This window comes from Euleptes europaea, chromosome 11, assembly GCF_029931775.1.
Source record: "Euleptes europaea isolate rEulEur1 chromosome 11, rEulEur1.hap1, whole genome shotgun sequence".
Lineage (NCBI taxonomy): Eukaryota > Metazoa > Chordata > Lepidosauria > Squamata > Sphaerodactylidae > Euleptes > Euleptes europaea.
Genome location: NC_079322.1, coordinates 45,238,367 through 45,256,133, shown reverse-complemented (window position 1 = coordinate 45,256,133; position 17,767 = coordinate 45,238,367). Strand labels below are relative to the sequence as shown.

At 39.3% G+C, this 17,767-nt stretch overlaps 1 protein-coding gene across 4 annotated transcripts in view; it reads right to left on the bottom strand.

The window, feature by feature from the left end:
• Positions 1 to 17,767, bottom strand: part of SNX13 (sorting nexin 13) — an 85,654-nt gene that overhangs the window by 18,065 nt on the left and 49,822 nt on the right. For all 4 annotated transcript variants that reach the window (XM_056857335.1, XM_056857338.1, XM_056857336.1 and 1 more), the window contains 10 exons: positions 16,716 to 16,811; positions 16,252 to 16,340; positions 13,855 to 13,938; positions 12,093 to 12,231; positions 9,798 to 9,886; positions 9,135 to 9,234; positions 7,288 to 7,481; positions 5,360 to 5,464; positions 4,779 to 4,911; positions 1,150 to 1,187 (listed from right to left, as the gene is read on the bottom strand). In XM_056857335.1, coding sequence (XP_056713313.1) covers positions 1,150 to 1,187; positions 4,779 to 4,911; positions 5,360 to 5,464; positions 7,288 to 7,481; positions 9,135 to 9,234; positions 9,798 to 9,886; positions 12,093 to 12,231; positions 13,855 to 13,938; positions 16,252 to 16,340; positions 16,716 to 16,811 — 1,067 coding nt within the window. The remainder of the gene's footprint in view (positions 1 to 1,149; positions 1,188 to 4,778; positions 4,912 to 5,359; positions 5,465 to 7,287; positions 7,482 to 9,134; positions 9,235 to 9,797; positions 9,887 to 12,092; positions 12,232 to 13,854; positions 13,939 to 16,251; positions 16,341 to 16,715; positions 16,812 to 17,767) is intronic.

Sequence of the window (17,767 nt, the reverse complement as noted above, 5' to 3'; positions counted from 1 at the left end):
CAGAGGAGAGTTGTATTTTTGAAAGCTCCCCTACAGAAAAAAATAAAAACCTACATGTAATAAACAAACATATCATAAAACATTTAGCATATCCATCAGACTGATGTGCTAATTTTTTTCATTCTCATTTTCATCAACTAAGCTAGTTTCAATGCAAATATATACAGCAGAACTAACATAGCCTCAAGAATGATAGAGTGTCCTTAACACTCAACCTGACCACCCAAGATCCCCTTCAGTGCAAGCATGGCCACTTAGTGATCAGTGTATTGAGCTAAGATGTGAGAGACCAAGGTGTAAATCCTCACTCTGCCATAAAGGTTCCAGCCATGAAGGTTCTCTCTTACCCTAACCCTACCTCACAGGGCTGTTGTGAAGAAAAAATGAGGATCGGCAAAACATGGATCCCACCCTGCGTTCCTTAGTGAAGGATGGGGCAAAATTAAATTACATGCAGCGATTAAACTGGGTAGGTTTTTTAAAAAAATTAAGCTACTATTTTCTCCATGGAATACCAGGGTGGTGATGTGGAGTCAGGCAATGCCAAGCCACCTCTGAACGTCTCTTGCTTTGAAAACCCCACCCAAGGTCACCATAATTCAGATGTCACTTGACGGCAAAAAACAAACAATCAGTGAAATGCAGCTCTAAATAAAGCTGTCTTCAGCTTGCAGTCCTAATAAAATATTTACCATCTAGTACTACAGAAATTATGTGGTAAAGATGTGGCAGGGACAGAAGATATAGAAACATGCGGTTTCTATGGTGACATAGCAGCTGAGTAAAGCAGTGGCACAGGAGACAAAATCCTGTAAGAATGAAGAGTCTCCTCATGCATACTTTTACAAGCATTACAAAAGTAAGAGAACAGGTCCAAATGCATGCACACATTACCACTATTAGAACACCCCAGGGCCACTTATTCTTTTCCTCTCCAGAAGATCTATTGTTAAATGTCTAAAATGTGATAAAAGAGTATGAGCCCATTCTGAAGCTGTAGGGATGTGGAAATAAGGAGCAGTCCGGATGTTTGCAGTGAATAAGCAATTTAAGCTTCTCAACCTCAAATACAAAAGATCTATACCCACAAACTACACAGATGTAATTTTAAAAAAAAGTTTTCCCTATAATGCTTCAAGGTACACTTACCAAGTTAATGCTTCCTGTAGGAGACCCATTAAACGATTCTGCAATAAGAAGACAATGTTTCATTTTTATGACAGAATTCTGAAGGCCTAAATTGTTGTAAGTAAATAAGCAGGGCATTCAATTTTGCCAACCAAGATTTCCCAGTAAGTAATAAATATAAACTAAGATCCAAATCTGGACGCAAACTACTCCTAATACACAGGCAGCTCATTCCTGAGCTTCGTAGCGGCCGGGCACGGCATAGCTGAGGTGCCGCTGCACCACCTCCAAAGCAGTTTCACAGCCGCCAAAAGGCTAAAAAAAAAAAGCCTTTTTAAAAGGCTTTTTAGGAAAATGGAGCATTTTTCCCCATTGAAAACAACAAGGCTGCACCAGGAAAAAGCTGTTGGTGGATGGGGCAATCCCAGGTTGGAGGGGCTTAGGAAGCTAACGTCAGCTCCGCCCCTGGGAATGCCCCCTCCCATACACCAGCGCCGCATTTCTCTTCTGGGATTTAGGTCCCAGAGAGACTGTGGTGGCGGGGGAGCAGCGCGCTGCTCTGTGGCACCCAGGCGCCAACAGAACTGTCCCCACCGCCAATGTAAAGTGCCTCTTATCACAGAATAGGAGAGCACTTACGCTGGCGGCAGGATCACGCCGTCTCCAAAGAACTTTCAGCCCATTTCTCAGGAATGGGCTGTTACTACTATATTCAGATATCATAAACTCTCTTGCTCACAATGAGACAAGCCAGGATGCCTTGGCTTATGTGCCTATATCCTCCCAACTTCTCCTCTCAAAAGGGACCAACACTGGATATTTGTGTCCTGGAAAAGACCATCATGCTAGAAAAGTTGAGGGCAGCAGGAAAAGAGGAAGACCCAATAAGAGATGGATTGACTCAATAAAGGAAGCCACAGCCCTCAATTTGCAAGATCTGAGCAAGGCTGTCAAAGATAGGATATTCTGGAGGACTTTGATTCATAGGGTCGCCATGAGTCGGAAGTGACTTGACAGCACTTAACACACACACACACACACAGGACACATTGTTCTCATCACAAACCAAAGCTATTTCACTATCTAAATGCAGCTAGCATATAGCCTAACAAAATAACTTCGTTTCATTTTTACATACATAAAACGTATGCAGGCAAAACACTACATGCCTGCACCCAACAAACTGATGACAAATTGTATGATTATAATGTGTTCTAACTAATGTACCTGAATATAGTACATGGATGTACAAGTGGGCATGATCTAAGGGGAGCAGGCAGTACAATTTATAGATGGAGGAGAAGCAGAGATGGTGTTAAATAAGTTTGTACATGGGGCAGAAGAAGTGCATAGGAGGCTGAGAATATGACCAAAATTATTTGAGAAGTGTGGTTTGGAGTATGAATACACTGCAATCTACAAAAATGTACTGGAATATGTGTGGCTATGACAGCATTCTAGTGAAAAACAGTATGCTAAACCTTCGGATCCACTAGATTTATTCACAATGAAGTCATTCATATTGTACACATTGAGCTATTAGAACAATACAAACAGGGGAAAAAAGAATAATGTGGTTGCTCCTTGGACAAATGCTTTCAGGAAGCAGAAGAAAAAGATAATTTGTGAAATCCATGAAGCGCAAAAAACATAACTGAAAAATATTGGATGTTGCACTCACTACATCACTGCCGTACAATCAAAACACGCTACAAGGTATGGGGTATGCTCCTTAACAGCCAGTAGGCTAATCTTGTCCCTCTGAAATTCAGAAGAAATCCACATGTACTGATAACATTCACCACTAGGGAGCAGCAAAGTAAATCTCTAATATTCGCCTTTTTATATGTCGGTGGATATATTTAACTACGGTGATAGTGTTCTAAGGCAAAGTAAGATTATGGAATTATTACTAATAACAAAATTATGGGATATGAAATTCAATTGAATCCTCTACAGTTCTTGTTAACCTGCAAGGAATCTTTGCTTATAGCACAGTGAAATGGTGGCCTGTATGATTATGACTCCCAGAGTATGTAAAATAATGGAAGGAATAAAAACCTCATCACCTAAGGAATGGTAAAATAGAATATAAGACTATTCAATTATATCACTGATAGATACTGTGCAAGTAAAATTAAATCAGACAATGGATTCTGAATTTTTAAAATCAAAACTGACAAGCTTTTATTGATTTGATAAAACAAGATCTGCATTGGTTAACAGAAGCTGTCAAGGTTATCAGAGTTCTTGTCTGCTCCCCCAGGTTCAAACCCCCACCCTGCCCTGGGTGATCCCGGGCCAGTCATACTATCTCGACCTACCTCAAAGGGGTCATTGTGAGGATAAAATGGAGGGTCAGAGAATGATATGAGCTACTTTCGGTACCCATTGGGACCGAATGAAGTAAGTAAAGAAATAATTTTGTCATTCTTAATAACACTAAAAAAAATTAAATGAACAACAGGTTCAATATAAAGGTATTTTCACAGATGCCCCCTTCCCTGTGATTCCCATGGATATTCCACTCAAGTTGCAACCCCCAGCACTGCATTCTGTGCTGTTCCTGGGGGTCTTCTGGCCCTCAGTAACAGTTTTATGGATATTGGGAGAGAAGGCCAAAAACAGAGAAAATTGAAATAATCTGGAGAGAGAAGCTACAAGGAAAATGAGGCGTGGGGATGTCCACCAGGCGCCACCAGTCTGTCCAGCACCATACAACTTGGCCCAGCCTGGTGGCTGTCACCCTGAAACTGGGCCAGATTTTTTCCAGTGAGAGGCTACCAGGGAGAGGGAAGGAGGGAAAGCTGAAGACGGGGTGGGGGGGCAGATAAAGGTAGATTGGCTGTAGATGGGAAAGAAGGAAGCAGGAAAAGGGGACAGCCTTGGGGGATTCCAAGAAAGGGAAAGAAGAAATGCTGGTGGAGAGGAAAATGAGATATTCCCTGCAAGTCCCCTACTTGTAACATTATAATCCAGTGTTTGGTATGCTTATGTAAAAAAATAATAATAATTAAAAAAAGGTAAAGGTCCCCTGTGCAAACAACCGGGTCATTCCTGACCCATGGGGTGATGTCACATCCCAACGTTTACTAGGCAGACTTTGTTTACGGGGTGGTTTGCCAGTGCCTTCCCCAGTCATCTTCTCTTTACCCCCAGCAAGCTGGGTACTCATTTTACCGACCTCGCAAGGATGGAAGGCTGAGTCAACCTTGAGCCGGCTACCTGAAACCGACGTCCGCTGGTATCAAACTCCGGTCGTGAACAGAGCTTCGACTGCAGTACTGCAGCTTACCATTCTGTGCCACGGGGCTCCTATGCTTATGTAAGCACATAATTTATACACAGAAATTTTGTATCTAAGCCCTGAATGAAAATAAACATGTTAAAATCCATACAGATACTACGCACAAGTTGTACAATGAGTAAACTGCCTAGACTTACCTGTTCCTGGTATCTCTGACAACTCCTTTGGTTTGAGTTACCTTTTCGTAATTGGGGCTAAGTGGGTGACAGGAAAGGCTTTCAGTGGTAGTCTATTTTTACTGGATTCCTCCTGTATATTGTTGTTAGTGCTATAAAGCCTGAGGCGATGTGATTAGGTAGGGCATAATATTTAAACAGACTCAAACATAAAACAACAACCTTACCTCCTTCACCATCATCTGATCCTCTGAAGCTAGGATCCTTCAGCATATCTAATTCAGCAAGCATTCGCACATACAGTACATGCTGTTTGAACGAAGGGTAGAATTTCTCATCCCGTAGCATCAACTCATATACCTTATAAAATTAAAGTTAAGCATTACCCAAGTTATATAAATACATTGTATTGAAACAATATATTGGTTATTATTATTATTAAATTTATACCCCACTCTATGTCCTGGCCTGGGCCAGGCTCAGAGCACCTTTAATGGCTTGTCCCATTAAAAGTTGCATGACAGATATGAAGACTGCAATCTTAGGAATACCTTCTTAGAAGTAACCTCACAGCCCCCCCACCCCCCGACTGCTAACATGGGACTTACTGCTGAGAAGACCTATTTAAGATCATTCCCTAAGGCTGAAATTGGTTTTTAACATGAATGTGAGAACTCACTGAACTTCTCCTTGACATGCCACAGTCAAAGATGCATGAAAACCCTGCTAATTCTACTCTCATGAAATATAAAGCTATCACCAACAATTACCACCAGTCCGCATGAAATAGAGCAGAAATGTGCCATACCTTTTTCTGAACCTCATCAAAGATTTCTGGGGTTGGATCCTCATGACTCAGTTTTTCTGCCAGCTTTGCTACCAAGGCGTCATCAATATTAACTCTCGGTGATGCCTGCCACAGAGAGCTAAATAAACTTGTGCACTGCGTGACCTTATTTTAATGCCATCCATTTGGATAAATTAAAATACAGACACTGTGATTACAGAGAAAATAGAGCTAGACATAAGCCATATAAAATAACAAACATGCAAAAATTATTTAAATCACAGCAAAAGAATAGCCCTTGGGTCTACCATCAGCCTAAAGTGCAACACAGTTAAGTGAATGCAAATCAAGTTGTCCAGGACACGCTTACTAATGTCCACAATCAGCACAATACAAGTGTTTAATCACTTGCTTAATATTCTTCCACCCAACTCAATGGGATTCTGGCGTTCTTTGGTTTGGCTGTGTCACAGCTTTGGCTAGACACAATTTATATGGGGGGAGGGAAATATGAGCGGAAACAAGAGAATAGAAAAGGAGGTGAAGGGAAGAAGCAGTGGCAAGATCTAAGATTATTCAAAAACCCAAGTTCCGTGACACCTTAAAAACTAACAAAACTTACTCCAGCATAAGAAAGGGAGATCTTATCTAGCCACCTGTCTAAACTCAGCAAGGACTTTTATAAGGCATTTCTGATATTTAATGTATTACGTTTCAGACACGTGTCCTATTACAGTTTGAATTTCAGGTTTAAATTAAGCTAAACACAAAAAGCCAAACAACAAAAAAGAGAGAGAGAAACAAAAATGAATGTCTTCCTAAAGTCACAAAGCAAAGTCTTGTTGTATTAAGTTCACCAGGCTGGTTCCATATTCAATCTTCAGCTTGCTTGTCAGCCACTCTATTTTAAGAGTTTCTGTAATGCCAAATAAGGGTTTATAGCAGGGTTCCCAAGGACTGGTTCAGCTCTAGACGAATACGTCACTGTTAATACCACAGGTACAAATGTTTTCCCTTGCTGACCCTTCTTGTGATCCAATCACAAGTTCATCCAATAAAAAGTATCAACTCGCCAATGTAGCTTCTATGCTGAGGTTTCAGTGTTCACAGCTTTATTTTAAGCTGGTGACATAGGTCATTTATGCATGGTCGCTTTCCTCCTTTATTCCCTGTTTCAGACAGGATCAAATTTTTCAGTATGCACATTACCTCATTCCTTGGAAGCTCAACACTGTTTCAACGCAAAACAAACCTGGCTTTTCCCATTCCTCTTCTGGCCCGAATTAAACCGTTCATCCTGGCTCATTCCGGAGTCACAGAGCATGCATACTCTGTTCTTGGGTTGAGCTTCGCCCCACCCTTTCCCAAACCCCTCTTCAAGGCTGCATGCAGATAGCAAAGATAGCACAGAAGATTGGCTTCTCTCACAGCCAATCACGAAGCAGTGTGTAAAGAGGCAGGGATTCAAGTGCTTCCTGTTTCCTTGGAGCTCTTTCTGAGCAAAAGAAAGGCTTTTTTAAAATGAGGCTTGGATTTCTCTTCCCCCACCACCACCCGTCTTTCAGATTGCTCCGGTTTTTGTTCTTAAAATGTTTTTTTATGTGGCAGTTGGGTCTGGGGGGTAAGGAAATCTTCTCTTAGGGTGAGTACTGTGAAGTCAGCCAATTACAGAGCAGCATTTAAAGAGGTGGGACTTGATTTGAACTTGGGAGACTGCTTTTTTGTATTCATGCCTCCATTAGCACAGTTTCGACCCTGATCATTCCAGCCAATGCATACAGTTTCCCCCAACCCGGGTTACTTTGATCCTGGCTGAATCGGGGAATAAAGGAGGTTAAAGCGACCAACCATAAATGACCCTAATGTTTTTCTTTTATAATTCACTTCCACAAACACATTCCCCAATGCAATTACAGCCTGTGCAGCTTCCTTTTAAAGGCAATTCCTACCTTCTCTGACAAATACTGGTCATAAACTCCCACTGCAGCTGTTCTTAACAGGTCTTTGGTTTGAGTTGTCTGATGCCTTCCATCTTTCTTAGGGCTCGATAGCACAGCTAGCTGCTGTTGTGCTGTAACCCTGTATCCTTCTACTGTCATCCAGAAGAAGAGATGCGCTTGGCCTCCCACCTGCTGCATGTAATCTACCAAAAATATACATATATTATCTATGAGGATAAAAATATTCAGGAAAGTAATCTGCCTTGATGGACTGAATGTGACAGTTTAAAAAAAAATAAAAATAGCAAAACTATGTTCATCCTAGTTTGGGACCAGAACCAGTACAAATACAACTGTATAAATGACACAAAAATGGCCCATGAACTTCGACAGCATCAGATTTATGACCTAGTACATAGTACTGGATTCCTCACAGAAACAGCCTTCAACAGTAGCTAAGAAAACAGAAACTCAGATTAATATCAGCACAGTCACAGATGTGACTCCTCAAAAGTACTCACTATATTCAAAGGGGCTTACTTCCAGATACGTATATGTAGGATTGCAGTCTATGAGCGGGGTAACACCTTAATCTAAACTGGTTAGAGGCTCTTCTTGGACACACAATAGGTTGCTGGGGGCAATTTTGCATGCAACATTTCTCAGAATACTTCCTGACATTAAAAAAAAAGTATATTTTGCAGAGCAGAACAGAACAGAAGAGTGGAAAATTATTATTTGTCAGGATTTTAGTGCAGCCTCAACCTGGAGGGCATTTCAGTCTACACACCACCATCAAACTCTGACTGAAAAAGAGAACTACAGAACAGGTAGATTCACCAACAAAAAAGTCTCTGAAACAGCAAAAGGTCAGAACAGATAATGGGGCAAAATAATGGAGCCCCACAAACGTTTCCTGATCTGGCTTCTTCTGTAGTTTTAACTATTTAGGGGACTCCCAGGCCTTTGCTCCCTTAACCATCCACCCACTCCCAGGCCTTTGCTCCCTTAACCTGGCAGAGACTGGGAAAAACCTAGGATTGCCAGCTCTGGGTTGGGAAATACCTAGAGATTTTGGGGGTGGAGCCTGAGGAGGTCAGGGTTTGGAGAGGGGAGGGACTTCAATGCCATAGAGTCCAATTGCCAAAGCGGCCATTTTCTCTAAGGGAACTGATCTCTGTCGCCTGGAGATCAGTTGTAATAGTGGGAGATCTCCAGTCACTACCTGGAGGTTGGCAACCCTAGAAGAACCCTATTGTGCTCCATAAATGTGATAGCAAGCCTGGATTTAAAAGACCACTGAAATTTTACCCCCCAGATTTCTTCCCAAGCCAAGAAGATCTATACATTACTTCTCTGGAGACATGCTGCTTCTTAAGAACTGATTGTTTTAGGGCCAATACATTTGGACAACCTTTATTTCCCAGTGTTCAGCTGTTTTAATTTACCAGTGATAATAACACTCCAGTATTTTTATCAGACTGATGCTTTGGGACTTATAAGTGTGCATACCACCTCTCCCCTTTTATTCCTCTAACATCCTTCCCAGCAAATCAATGACAGTGAGCAGCTCAGTGCAACGGAAAGAATGCTGCAAATTGCAGTGTGTGGCTACAGCTACCTGAATACATTGCAGAACACTAAGGTAACAGTGGTCTGTGCAGTTTTTAGCCCAAGAAGCAGCTGGTATGCGCTTGTGCTGAACTTGGGTGTAGGGGATAAAAAAAAACACATTTCTTCTTTCTTTCTGTAATGCAAACATGCTTACAGCATCCTATGAAGATATCTCATAGAATTAAGTTCACAAAACCAATCAGGCTTTTGTTTTTAAAAAAGAAAAACTAATGTTCTCTTACCCATAAAAAATTGTAGTGCAATATTGTGTACTAGAATGTTGTCCAGAGGGACTGTGCAAAGTTTTCCACATTTTACAGCCAGTTTCACAGTATCTATTTCCTGGATAAAGACCACAGCACATGAATAGGTTCCTCAGTTAAAAGACATAAAACACAAAACAATACCATTTTAGAAGCACCATGTATGCAATCTTCCCAACAACCTGCTCTTTCTATACAGCAACAAGTTCCGTAGCTGCTTGCGACTTTTGATCATCAGCAAGGCCTTCATATTAGTAAACAAGGCTGGGACTGTGAAACCGTCTTTTAACATTTTGCTCAGTGATAATGGAATTAAAAATGGAAAACACTAAGCTGAAGAATGATCTAGGCTCAGGACTGACTTTGTTATCTAGCAGGCATATGATAAAAAGCAGTTGTATTATTAGAATGATGCAACAGAAGGTATATGAATGTGTCAATTTAGACTAGAACTAGTGACATTCAATGGTCATGCACATATGCACATAAACAGCTCAATAAGTTGTGTCAAGTGCCTAAGAATGTTCATCTCCAAAATACAGATGTAATATTTTCCATTATTAACCTTTGAAATGTTGTTAGAGTGCAGCCTAAGTAAATATGCATTACTTTAAAACCTTATAGCAGAGAAAACACACTTACTTTTCCTGTCTGCAATCTGAGTATTCTTGAATCACATACTTTCTTCACAAACAATAAGCTATTTATTTGATTTTTAATATTGTTGATATCTGAAAATAAATACACTTTTAAGTAAAACTAAAACGCAGAGGAGACATTCATTGGAGCATAAATATAAAGGAAGCATTATTTAAAGTTTGTGCTTTAAGAACACATAAGCTAGAGGTAATGATGGAAAAGACAACAAAAATGCTGTTATTTATGTTGGGGCCAATAAAGCACAGGAACAGTAGTGTTTTCCAGGCACCTGTATGCTGGTAATGTAAGCTAATAGGATACTATACCCAGCCACTTTGAGCATGCACTGAATTTTCTGATAATGAAAAAGGAATGATACTACTGGAAAGAACACTGACATTACAAAGATTTTAATACAGATGGTCAAGTTGACTTGAGGCATTATACTCTCTCTCTCTCTCTTTTTTGCTTTTAAATGAGCTGTATTTTGCCAATGCCACTTTAGCTACCCGTAAACATATTTGGCTAGAACTAAGATACTGAATTATTGCGGCCAAGAAGGTCTCCTTTTCGTCTGTAGCCATCATGAATGCAAAATAGGGCTTGAAAGTGCATGGGCAGTGACCTAAAAAATAATCATAAGCTGGATCTAGGGTAAATAGGGTTTTCAATGCACCTGTATGAGACCTCCATTCTCTGCTTACCTCTTGTCCCTTAACATGACTACCACAAGAAAAGAAAAAATAGCCAAAACAAGCAAATATCAAGAAGTTAATACATGATCCAGAACTTTTATCGTAAGAGCAAAATATATACAATCTTACATCCAATATTTTGCATTTCTGAAATATTAAAAGGTGTAGGTGAAATCTGCGTAATTTTTGGAACAACATCTGGGTCAATAATTGAGATCTGTAGAATCATCTTTTCAAACAAACGTTTAAGGTAAATTTTAACAAAGAAGTTAAAACATGTGCTTGAATACTGTCCACTAAAAATTTTTTTCAAGATTTTCCAGGACATTTACATATTCACTGCACACCCTCCACCCTCTTTATAAAGTTAACATAGGTAGAATGGGAATGACATGTATACTTATACAGGATTGATATCCATGGGGCACACCAGTGTTCTGTGTATGTATTCAAGAAGAAGAGTTATTTTTTATATGCCGACTTCTCTACCACTTAAGGCAGAATCAAACCGGCTTACAATCACTTTCCCTTCCCCTCCCCACAACAGACACCCTGTAAGGTAGGTGGGGCTGAGAGAGAATGACTTGCCCAAGGCCCCCCAGTTGGCTTTTCGTGTGAAGGAGTGAGGGAAAAAATCCAGTTCACCAGTTTAGCGTCCGCCACTCATGTGGAGGAGTGGGGAATCAAACCCGGTTCTCCAGATCAGACTCTACCGCTCAATAATGTTTTGTTTAATCAAAATCTCCCTGAGAAACTGAGGGCTGTGCCTTGCAAAGATTGAATGTTTTAAGGAAGCATTCAATTACTAAGCAGTATTCTGATTCAGTGGTTAATACACTGTTTTATGGAATCAAAGAGGTTTCAATTTCCATGAGACTGTTTAAAGTAATGCCCCATCATTGGGGGGTGGGAATCTAGGAGATCGCCACACAGGTATCTGGAGCGGTGACATATAAATATTGTAGAGAAACACTAAATCACAAGGGAAAAACAAGAGACTACATAGTGGACATGAAGAAGCTACAGATCTAAGATACAGTGCAGAAGACGCAAGTGTGAATGAGAGAGAGTGAACACACAATGGTTCTAGATAAGCAGAAGTTTCAGATTTGAAACAACACTGAAATCTCATTCCATCCTTGCCCATAAACTACAAGTCACTACCACCTACAGCTCAGTTGGCAGTGCTGGTCTGAATCAGTCACCTAGGTTGGAATTCCTGTTCAACCATGAATTTGCTGGGTGGTTTTGGGTACATCACAAAAACACCAGTTGTTTGAATCATTCAGTGTTTCACAGAGAAACAATCTGAAGCTTGTAGGCAACTCAAATGAGATGATTGTTCTAATCACATTTAACATCAGAATGATTGTAGAGAAGAAGCATGCCTTTGCATTCTTCTTCTGTGTCTCTGAATGAAATGCAACTGTTGATTTTACCAGAACTCTGATGCTGACCTGTAACCCAGCCCCAAGACAACATATTTTATCAAAACTTTTACAAAAACTACATTCTCCTGATATATCAACTAGGTCTCATGTTTTGTGTAAAGATTACACATTATGATGGTTTAACTGCAAAAGTAAAGAATTAAAATACCAACCATCTCCAGCTGTATCTAAAGAGCGAAGATACTGCAATTCTTCTGCTGCTTTATCCCTTACTGCTTCCAACTCTCCTATATTGTCACTCAGTTTAATAATGTTCATAAAGGCCTCATAGCTGCAAACGGAATCACGAATCTAAAAACATGCAGAAGTAGTAAAAATATTTTAATTAAATAAAAATTATCTGTACATAATCATGATTTTCCCCATATAAATAACAGTTACAGGATTTTTCTCCCCTTTTCCAAAATCACTACTTTTAACCTTCATATTGTATCCTCTAAGAAGCAACCTTCACAACCCAACCCCCATTATCTTATTACCAGCATTCACATTCCCTGGTAAGGGAATATAATTTTGATGCTTCATGCTTCTACTGAGGGCTTTTCTGTTTGGTTTCCCCCCCCCCCCATTGGTTCAGCCCCATGTTGTTTTAGTCTATCCCCTGATTTCTGTACGCATTTTTGTGCCTATAGTTTTCGCTTTGGGTTCTTTGTTTTTCTTCCATTTCCTTTTATTCTTTTTACTCCAATCTTTTATGGAAGCTGATTTTTCATCTGCTTTTTTCGTAGGTAATATTTCTGCTGGTTTTTTTGTCCTGCCGCTCCCACCCACCTCCAGCCTATTTTTTTGATGACTGGACTGTAATCAAACCTCTCCATCTCCTCCCTCCCGAAGACGAGTGTTTTTTTTTAGAGGCACTAAAATGTTGATATATCAATATAGTGCTGTAATGATAGTTTAAGCAGGTTTTCTGAATACACAGCTTTCATTTAACAAAAAAGGTAAGCCTCTAGTTCCTTCCCTCAAGGATACATATAAACATTTTAGTCTTTACAAAAAACCCCAGCCATTATATTGATATATTGATACAAGCATGCACAAAAAAATCCTCATTATTTAAGGCACATGTTGAAGAAAATAAACTGATTCCACAACTGTGAAAATGCAAAGGGGGGGTAGATGTGTGGAGGAAACTTGGTCAGCACTTGTGGATTGACTGACAAGAAATTCAGGAGAAAGTGGAACATGTGGGAAAGCCCTGAGTACCACTGAAGGAATACAACTGTATTAAAAGAGTAACTAACAAGAAACATCTAACCAATTTGAAATCTGAATGAAATACAGAATCGTTTCTCCTTGCTGTCTAAGACAAGTACTACTAAAATGGGGCACCATTAGTCCAGCTATTATACTACCATAAAACAGTTACAGACTCATGAAACAAGTGGTCCAGTAAAAAACAAAAACAAAAGATTTAATAAGTCATTGCTGAGTTCTGTTTAGATTCATGGGGAAAGTTTTCTTCTCATTTCTGTGAAACTTTCCAGTCTATCTACAGTAAATTTAGAAAGCTTCATCCTGAAAAAATGGCAGCTTCGGAGTGTTAACAGGCTAAATATGTTTTAATATGTTTTACATAATATTCAGGACTAACTTCCTTTCCTGCTTCTGAAAGATGCTTCCATCCATGGAAAGGTGGGTATTAATTTTCAGAAATTTCCACAGCAGATCCCCATTTTGCCTTATCATACTGTTGCTGGGGTCCACTAACTCCAGGGGTATGATTTTTTTAGGGTATAGCAGGCAGCAGGAAGAAGGGACGGGAAGAAAATTCCCCTTAATCTAATGCAGCTCCAGTTTGTATATGATAAGATCTACCCCATGATCACTTTCTGCTGTATTTGAAGGAACTGAAATATACTGGGAATGTTAAGATGCACTATGTACAATTTGACTGTGGTCTACAAAACTTACCATCCATATGACATACTGATTAATATAATCAGGATCACTGAGCTGATTTATTAATGGAAGAAGAATTCCTCGAGCAATGATTTCCTGAAAAATAATGGACAATAAAGTTACACCTATCCTTCATGGTGTTAAGTCCAACTTTAAATATCCATTTTATCAAGATTTCAAGCTAAAACTAAAGTATGCAAAATAAAGAGGCAGATCAAAATGAGAAAAAACTCTTACATAAAACAGAAGAAGCACACAAAAATAAATGCATTCTTCTATGTTTTTTGAAAAATATTCTAGTGATTATTAATTTTCAGCCTTCACTGACTTGAACGGCCACAACAAACCCACTGCACTCCTTTGCATATTCAAGATGGCATGAAACTGAATACACCAAAATTTGAAAGCTCATCTAAGAGTCAAAGATTTTACTTAAACAATAATTAAACAAGCACTTAAATGGATCATGTCTCCCATTATATTCCGATTCCTCAGATGGTGTCCTCCTTGCTGCACCATTACAGCTCTGCCTGCCCCTCTTCAGCCTGGATGAGGGCATATTGATTTAAAGCTCTGGCATTAAGGAACAGCCTGCCCAAGGCAGTGTAGAAGGCATCAATCTCCGCTTTTACAGGGCATGGTAAAATGTATCCTATTCCAGAGAGCATTTTTTGAGGCTGATTGAGTTGAATTGGTGACTAGCTTAAAAAGGGGCTGTTGTGTATTTTAGGATGCTTACTTTTTTGTGAATATGTGGTTGGGATTATTGGTATAAATTTTGCTATTCTACTAAAACTAGGTGCTACAATTTGTAAGCTGCCTTGAGTCAGAGAAAGATAGGAAGTAAATATTTTAATAAAATTAAATAAATATGTTTAAGACTGAGATGTAGATGAATACTGGGCTTTAGCTAGGATTTCATTACAAAGCATACATGGGTATAGGGTATTTTTAACAGCTGCACCTCTGTAGTCATCATTTTCACTGTCAAACAATGGCTTGGATCCAGCAATGTGCAAGCAGAAACATAACATAAATGGACAGCGCAGTTCTGCTTGTGCAAGAGTTTGTGTACTCCCTAATACTATATACTATAGTGCCAAAAAATGGTTACACAGAATCTTCCGCAAGCTGAAATGTAAGCAGGGACACAATAAAAGTCTGAGTTAGCACAAGTGGCCACTGCTGCCCTTTTCTTGGGTTTGTGCTTGCACAAGAGCTCTAGCACAAGCCGAAATTTTGCAGTGGATTCAACCCAACAAAAACTGCAACAGTGCAATTTAATATTGTAGTTAAAACATTCATTAGCTCAACAACTGACATTTGTTTTATTGGTTATAAAATGAAGACTGCAATCTTATGCACACTCGCTTCTGAGAAAACATGCATACTAATGACCAAGTTCACAGAAAGAAGATGTAGTATAGGACTACTACAGTCAGACAACAGCTCTCAAGCCTCACCAAAAATCTGTCAAAACACAGTGCAGAACATTAGCTGAGCAGCTTCTATATAGACAGCTTGCAGTTACAGCCTGAGTAGGAATGGTAAGGATAGCTGAGATGGAAAAAAGAAACCAGCTGGGGGCTGTATGGAAAATAGAGATGAGAACCCTTGAAAGGCATGACCAATGCAGGACATATCTATGCATGCCGGCCCCATTCTCCTGGAGCTAATCTGATTAATACGAAACCTAAACACAATGTTTTTTTACTTCTAGTCAGCCTTCAAAGCTAACAACTTACCATTTCAAACTATTTAACACTGAGGAAATACTGTCACATTCATTTAGGACCCTCAATATAAAGGCAAAATATCTGATTTTTACATAACAGGAATAATCCAGTCTCTTGCTGGTGCAACACTTGCATATGTAGAATTCCACAGCTGTATGTAAGCAACAATGGGCTACTAGGAAGAATGGGAGTACTGAGCATTCCTTCCAGACTCCTATCCTTCCTACCCTCTTGAACCATCCTAATGGCCACTTCTGCGAGGGTATCAGTGCATGCGTATAAGTACAAGGAGGCAAATAATAGGTCTGTGGGCATAGATGCCAAGAGACTGTGCTCATTTAGCGGTTCTGTGTTAAGTGCTGTCAAGTCACTTCCGAGTCATGGTGACCCTATGAATCAATGTCCTCCAATGCCCTATCGTTAACAGCCTTGCTCAGGTCTTGCAAACCGAGGGCTGTGGCTTCTTTTATAGAATCAAACCATATCATGTTGGGTCTTCAGTAAGCATTTACATTTAACCAGATAATTCCTTAAAACAGCATAGTTTTAAATATCGAAAAGAAGAAAAAAAATCTTTCATCATCTAACCGACCCAGACATGGCTCTTGGTTATCCATACATTATGCTAAAGAACTTTGGCCACTCCTGTGATAGGGAATGAAACTAAATTTACCCTGACAAAATATCTCATGATCTTGTTCTGGAAGTCTCCAGGAGGTAGCAATAAATACAGTAAAACTTCACATAGATCCCTTAGGAAACCTAAAGGCAAAAGACAACATTGTATCATAAAATACATTACAGAAAACATATTCCTTTCTTATCTTTTAAAAGTCAACAGAAACATGTATACATTCTAGGAGAGATGGGTAAAAGACACAGTAACAGCAGATGAAATTGGCAATGAAAATATACTACACGTGCCAAAAATTACAGTATTCACTTGTAATGCACACTGCCAGTTTTAAACTAACAAATATATTTTTCTTTCCCTGATTAATACACATAACTAAATTACAAACCCATCAAATACAAACACTCATTGAACACCAATGATTTATCTTGAAATTTCAGCTTATTCCAGATGGCTGATTGTGGCACAATTTCTCACAACAATTCCAAAGAAAGAGAAATAACCTTCTTCATCTTTGGGAGATGTGCAGACTAGATCGCGACAGACTTCCTTCTCCATTTCAACCTCAACTTCAAAAAATGTATCTACAAGATCTTCCGCTGCATATAAACACAAATTGAAAATACTGAGTAGATCTGAAGTATACACTGAAGCATTCGTATCTGTCATCCCTATTAAATTATGACAGCTACAACTCAATTACACCTCTACATTTATTTATTTAATTGTATCTCATTTTTTCAGCCAGCTTGGCTCCTACAGTGGTTTTCCATAAAAATCCATCACAATGTACACATAATAGCAATAATTCATGAAATAAAGCAAATAAAGCAATTTGTTTCATCTGACTGACTCATGCTCTCGTTGAAAATGTAGCTATTCGTTAATTTATCTATATTTTTCACCCTAGTATATAAAGATCGTGAAAGTAAAAAAGTGTATATGGAAGTGTGCACTCCAGTCAAAGTCAAAAAGTGAAAACAGTAAGGAAACTAGTCCCTGTGCTTGGTGGAAATGGCAGAGAGTGGCACATAATCACTACTTCTGCATTCCTTGGAACTGAAAGTATCTTGGGTAGTGGGGGTAACAGCTCCTTCAACCTTTATTTGAAAGGCTGTTTTATTTTTAAATGGTGCACATCCTCAGGATAATAGTTTTGACTATCTCACCTAATCCACCCCATTAAGCCTAATCCACCCCATTAAGCCATGGATATGACTGCATTCTTACAGGAATTCCAGGTATCTGAGAGAAAAGAAAACATCTTCTCCAGTGAAGAGAAGCAGCTTTCTTTAGCTAGTCATTTAAGTACTGACAAACCATACTTACTATTGCTTAAGTCACACAGGTATTCCCCAACTATTTAATATAGTGTGTTTATTAGAATAAGAACTAAAGGTTGTGCTCTTGTCTCAGGAATTGCAGCCAGTATGATTTTTAAGTACGTTTTTTACAACAGGTAGATAAAGACCTAATATCAAAACATTTGACAGTATTAAAATAGCAGTAAACTGCTAACACGTGCACAACACACAGCCTTAATTTGCAAGAAAAT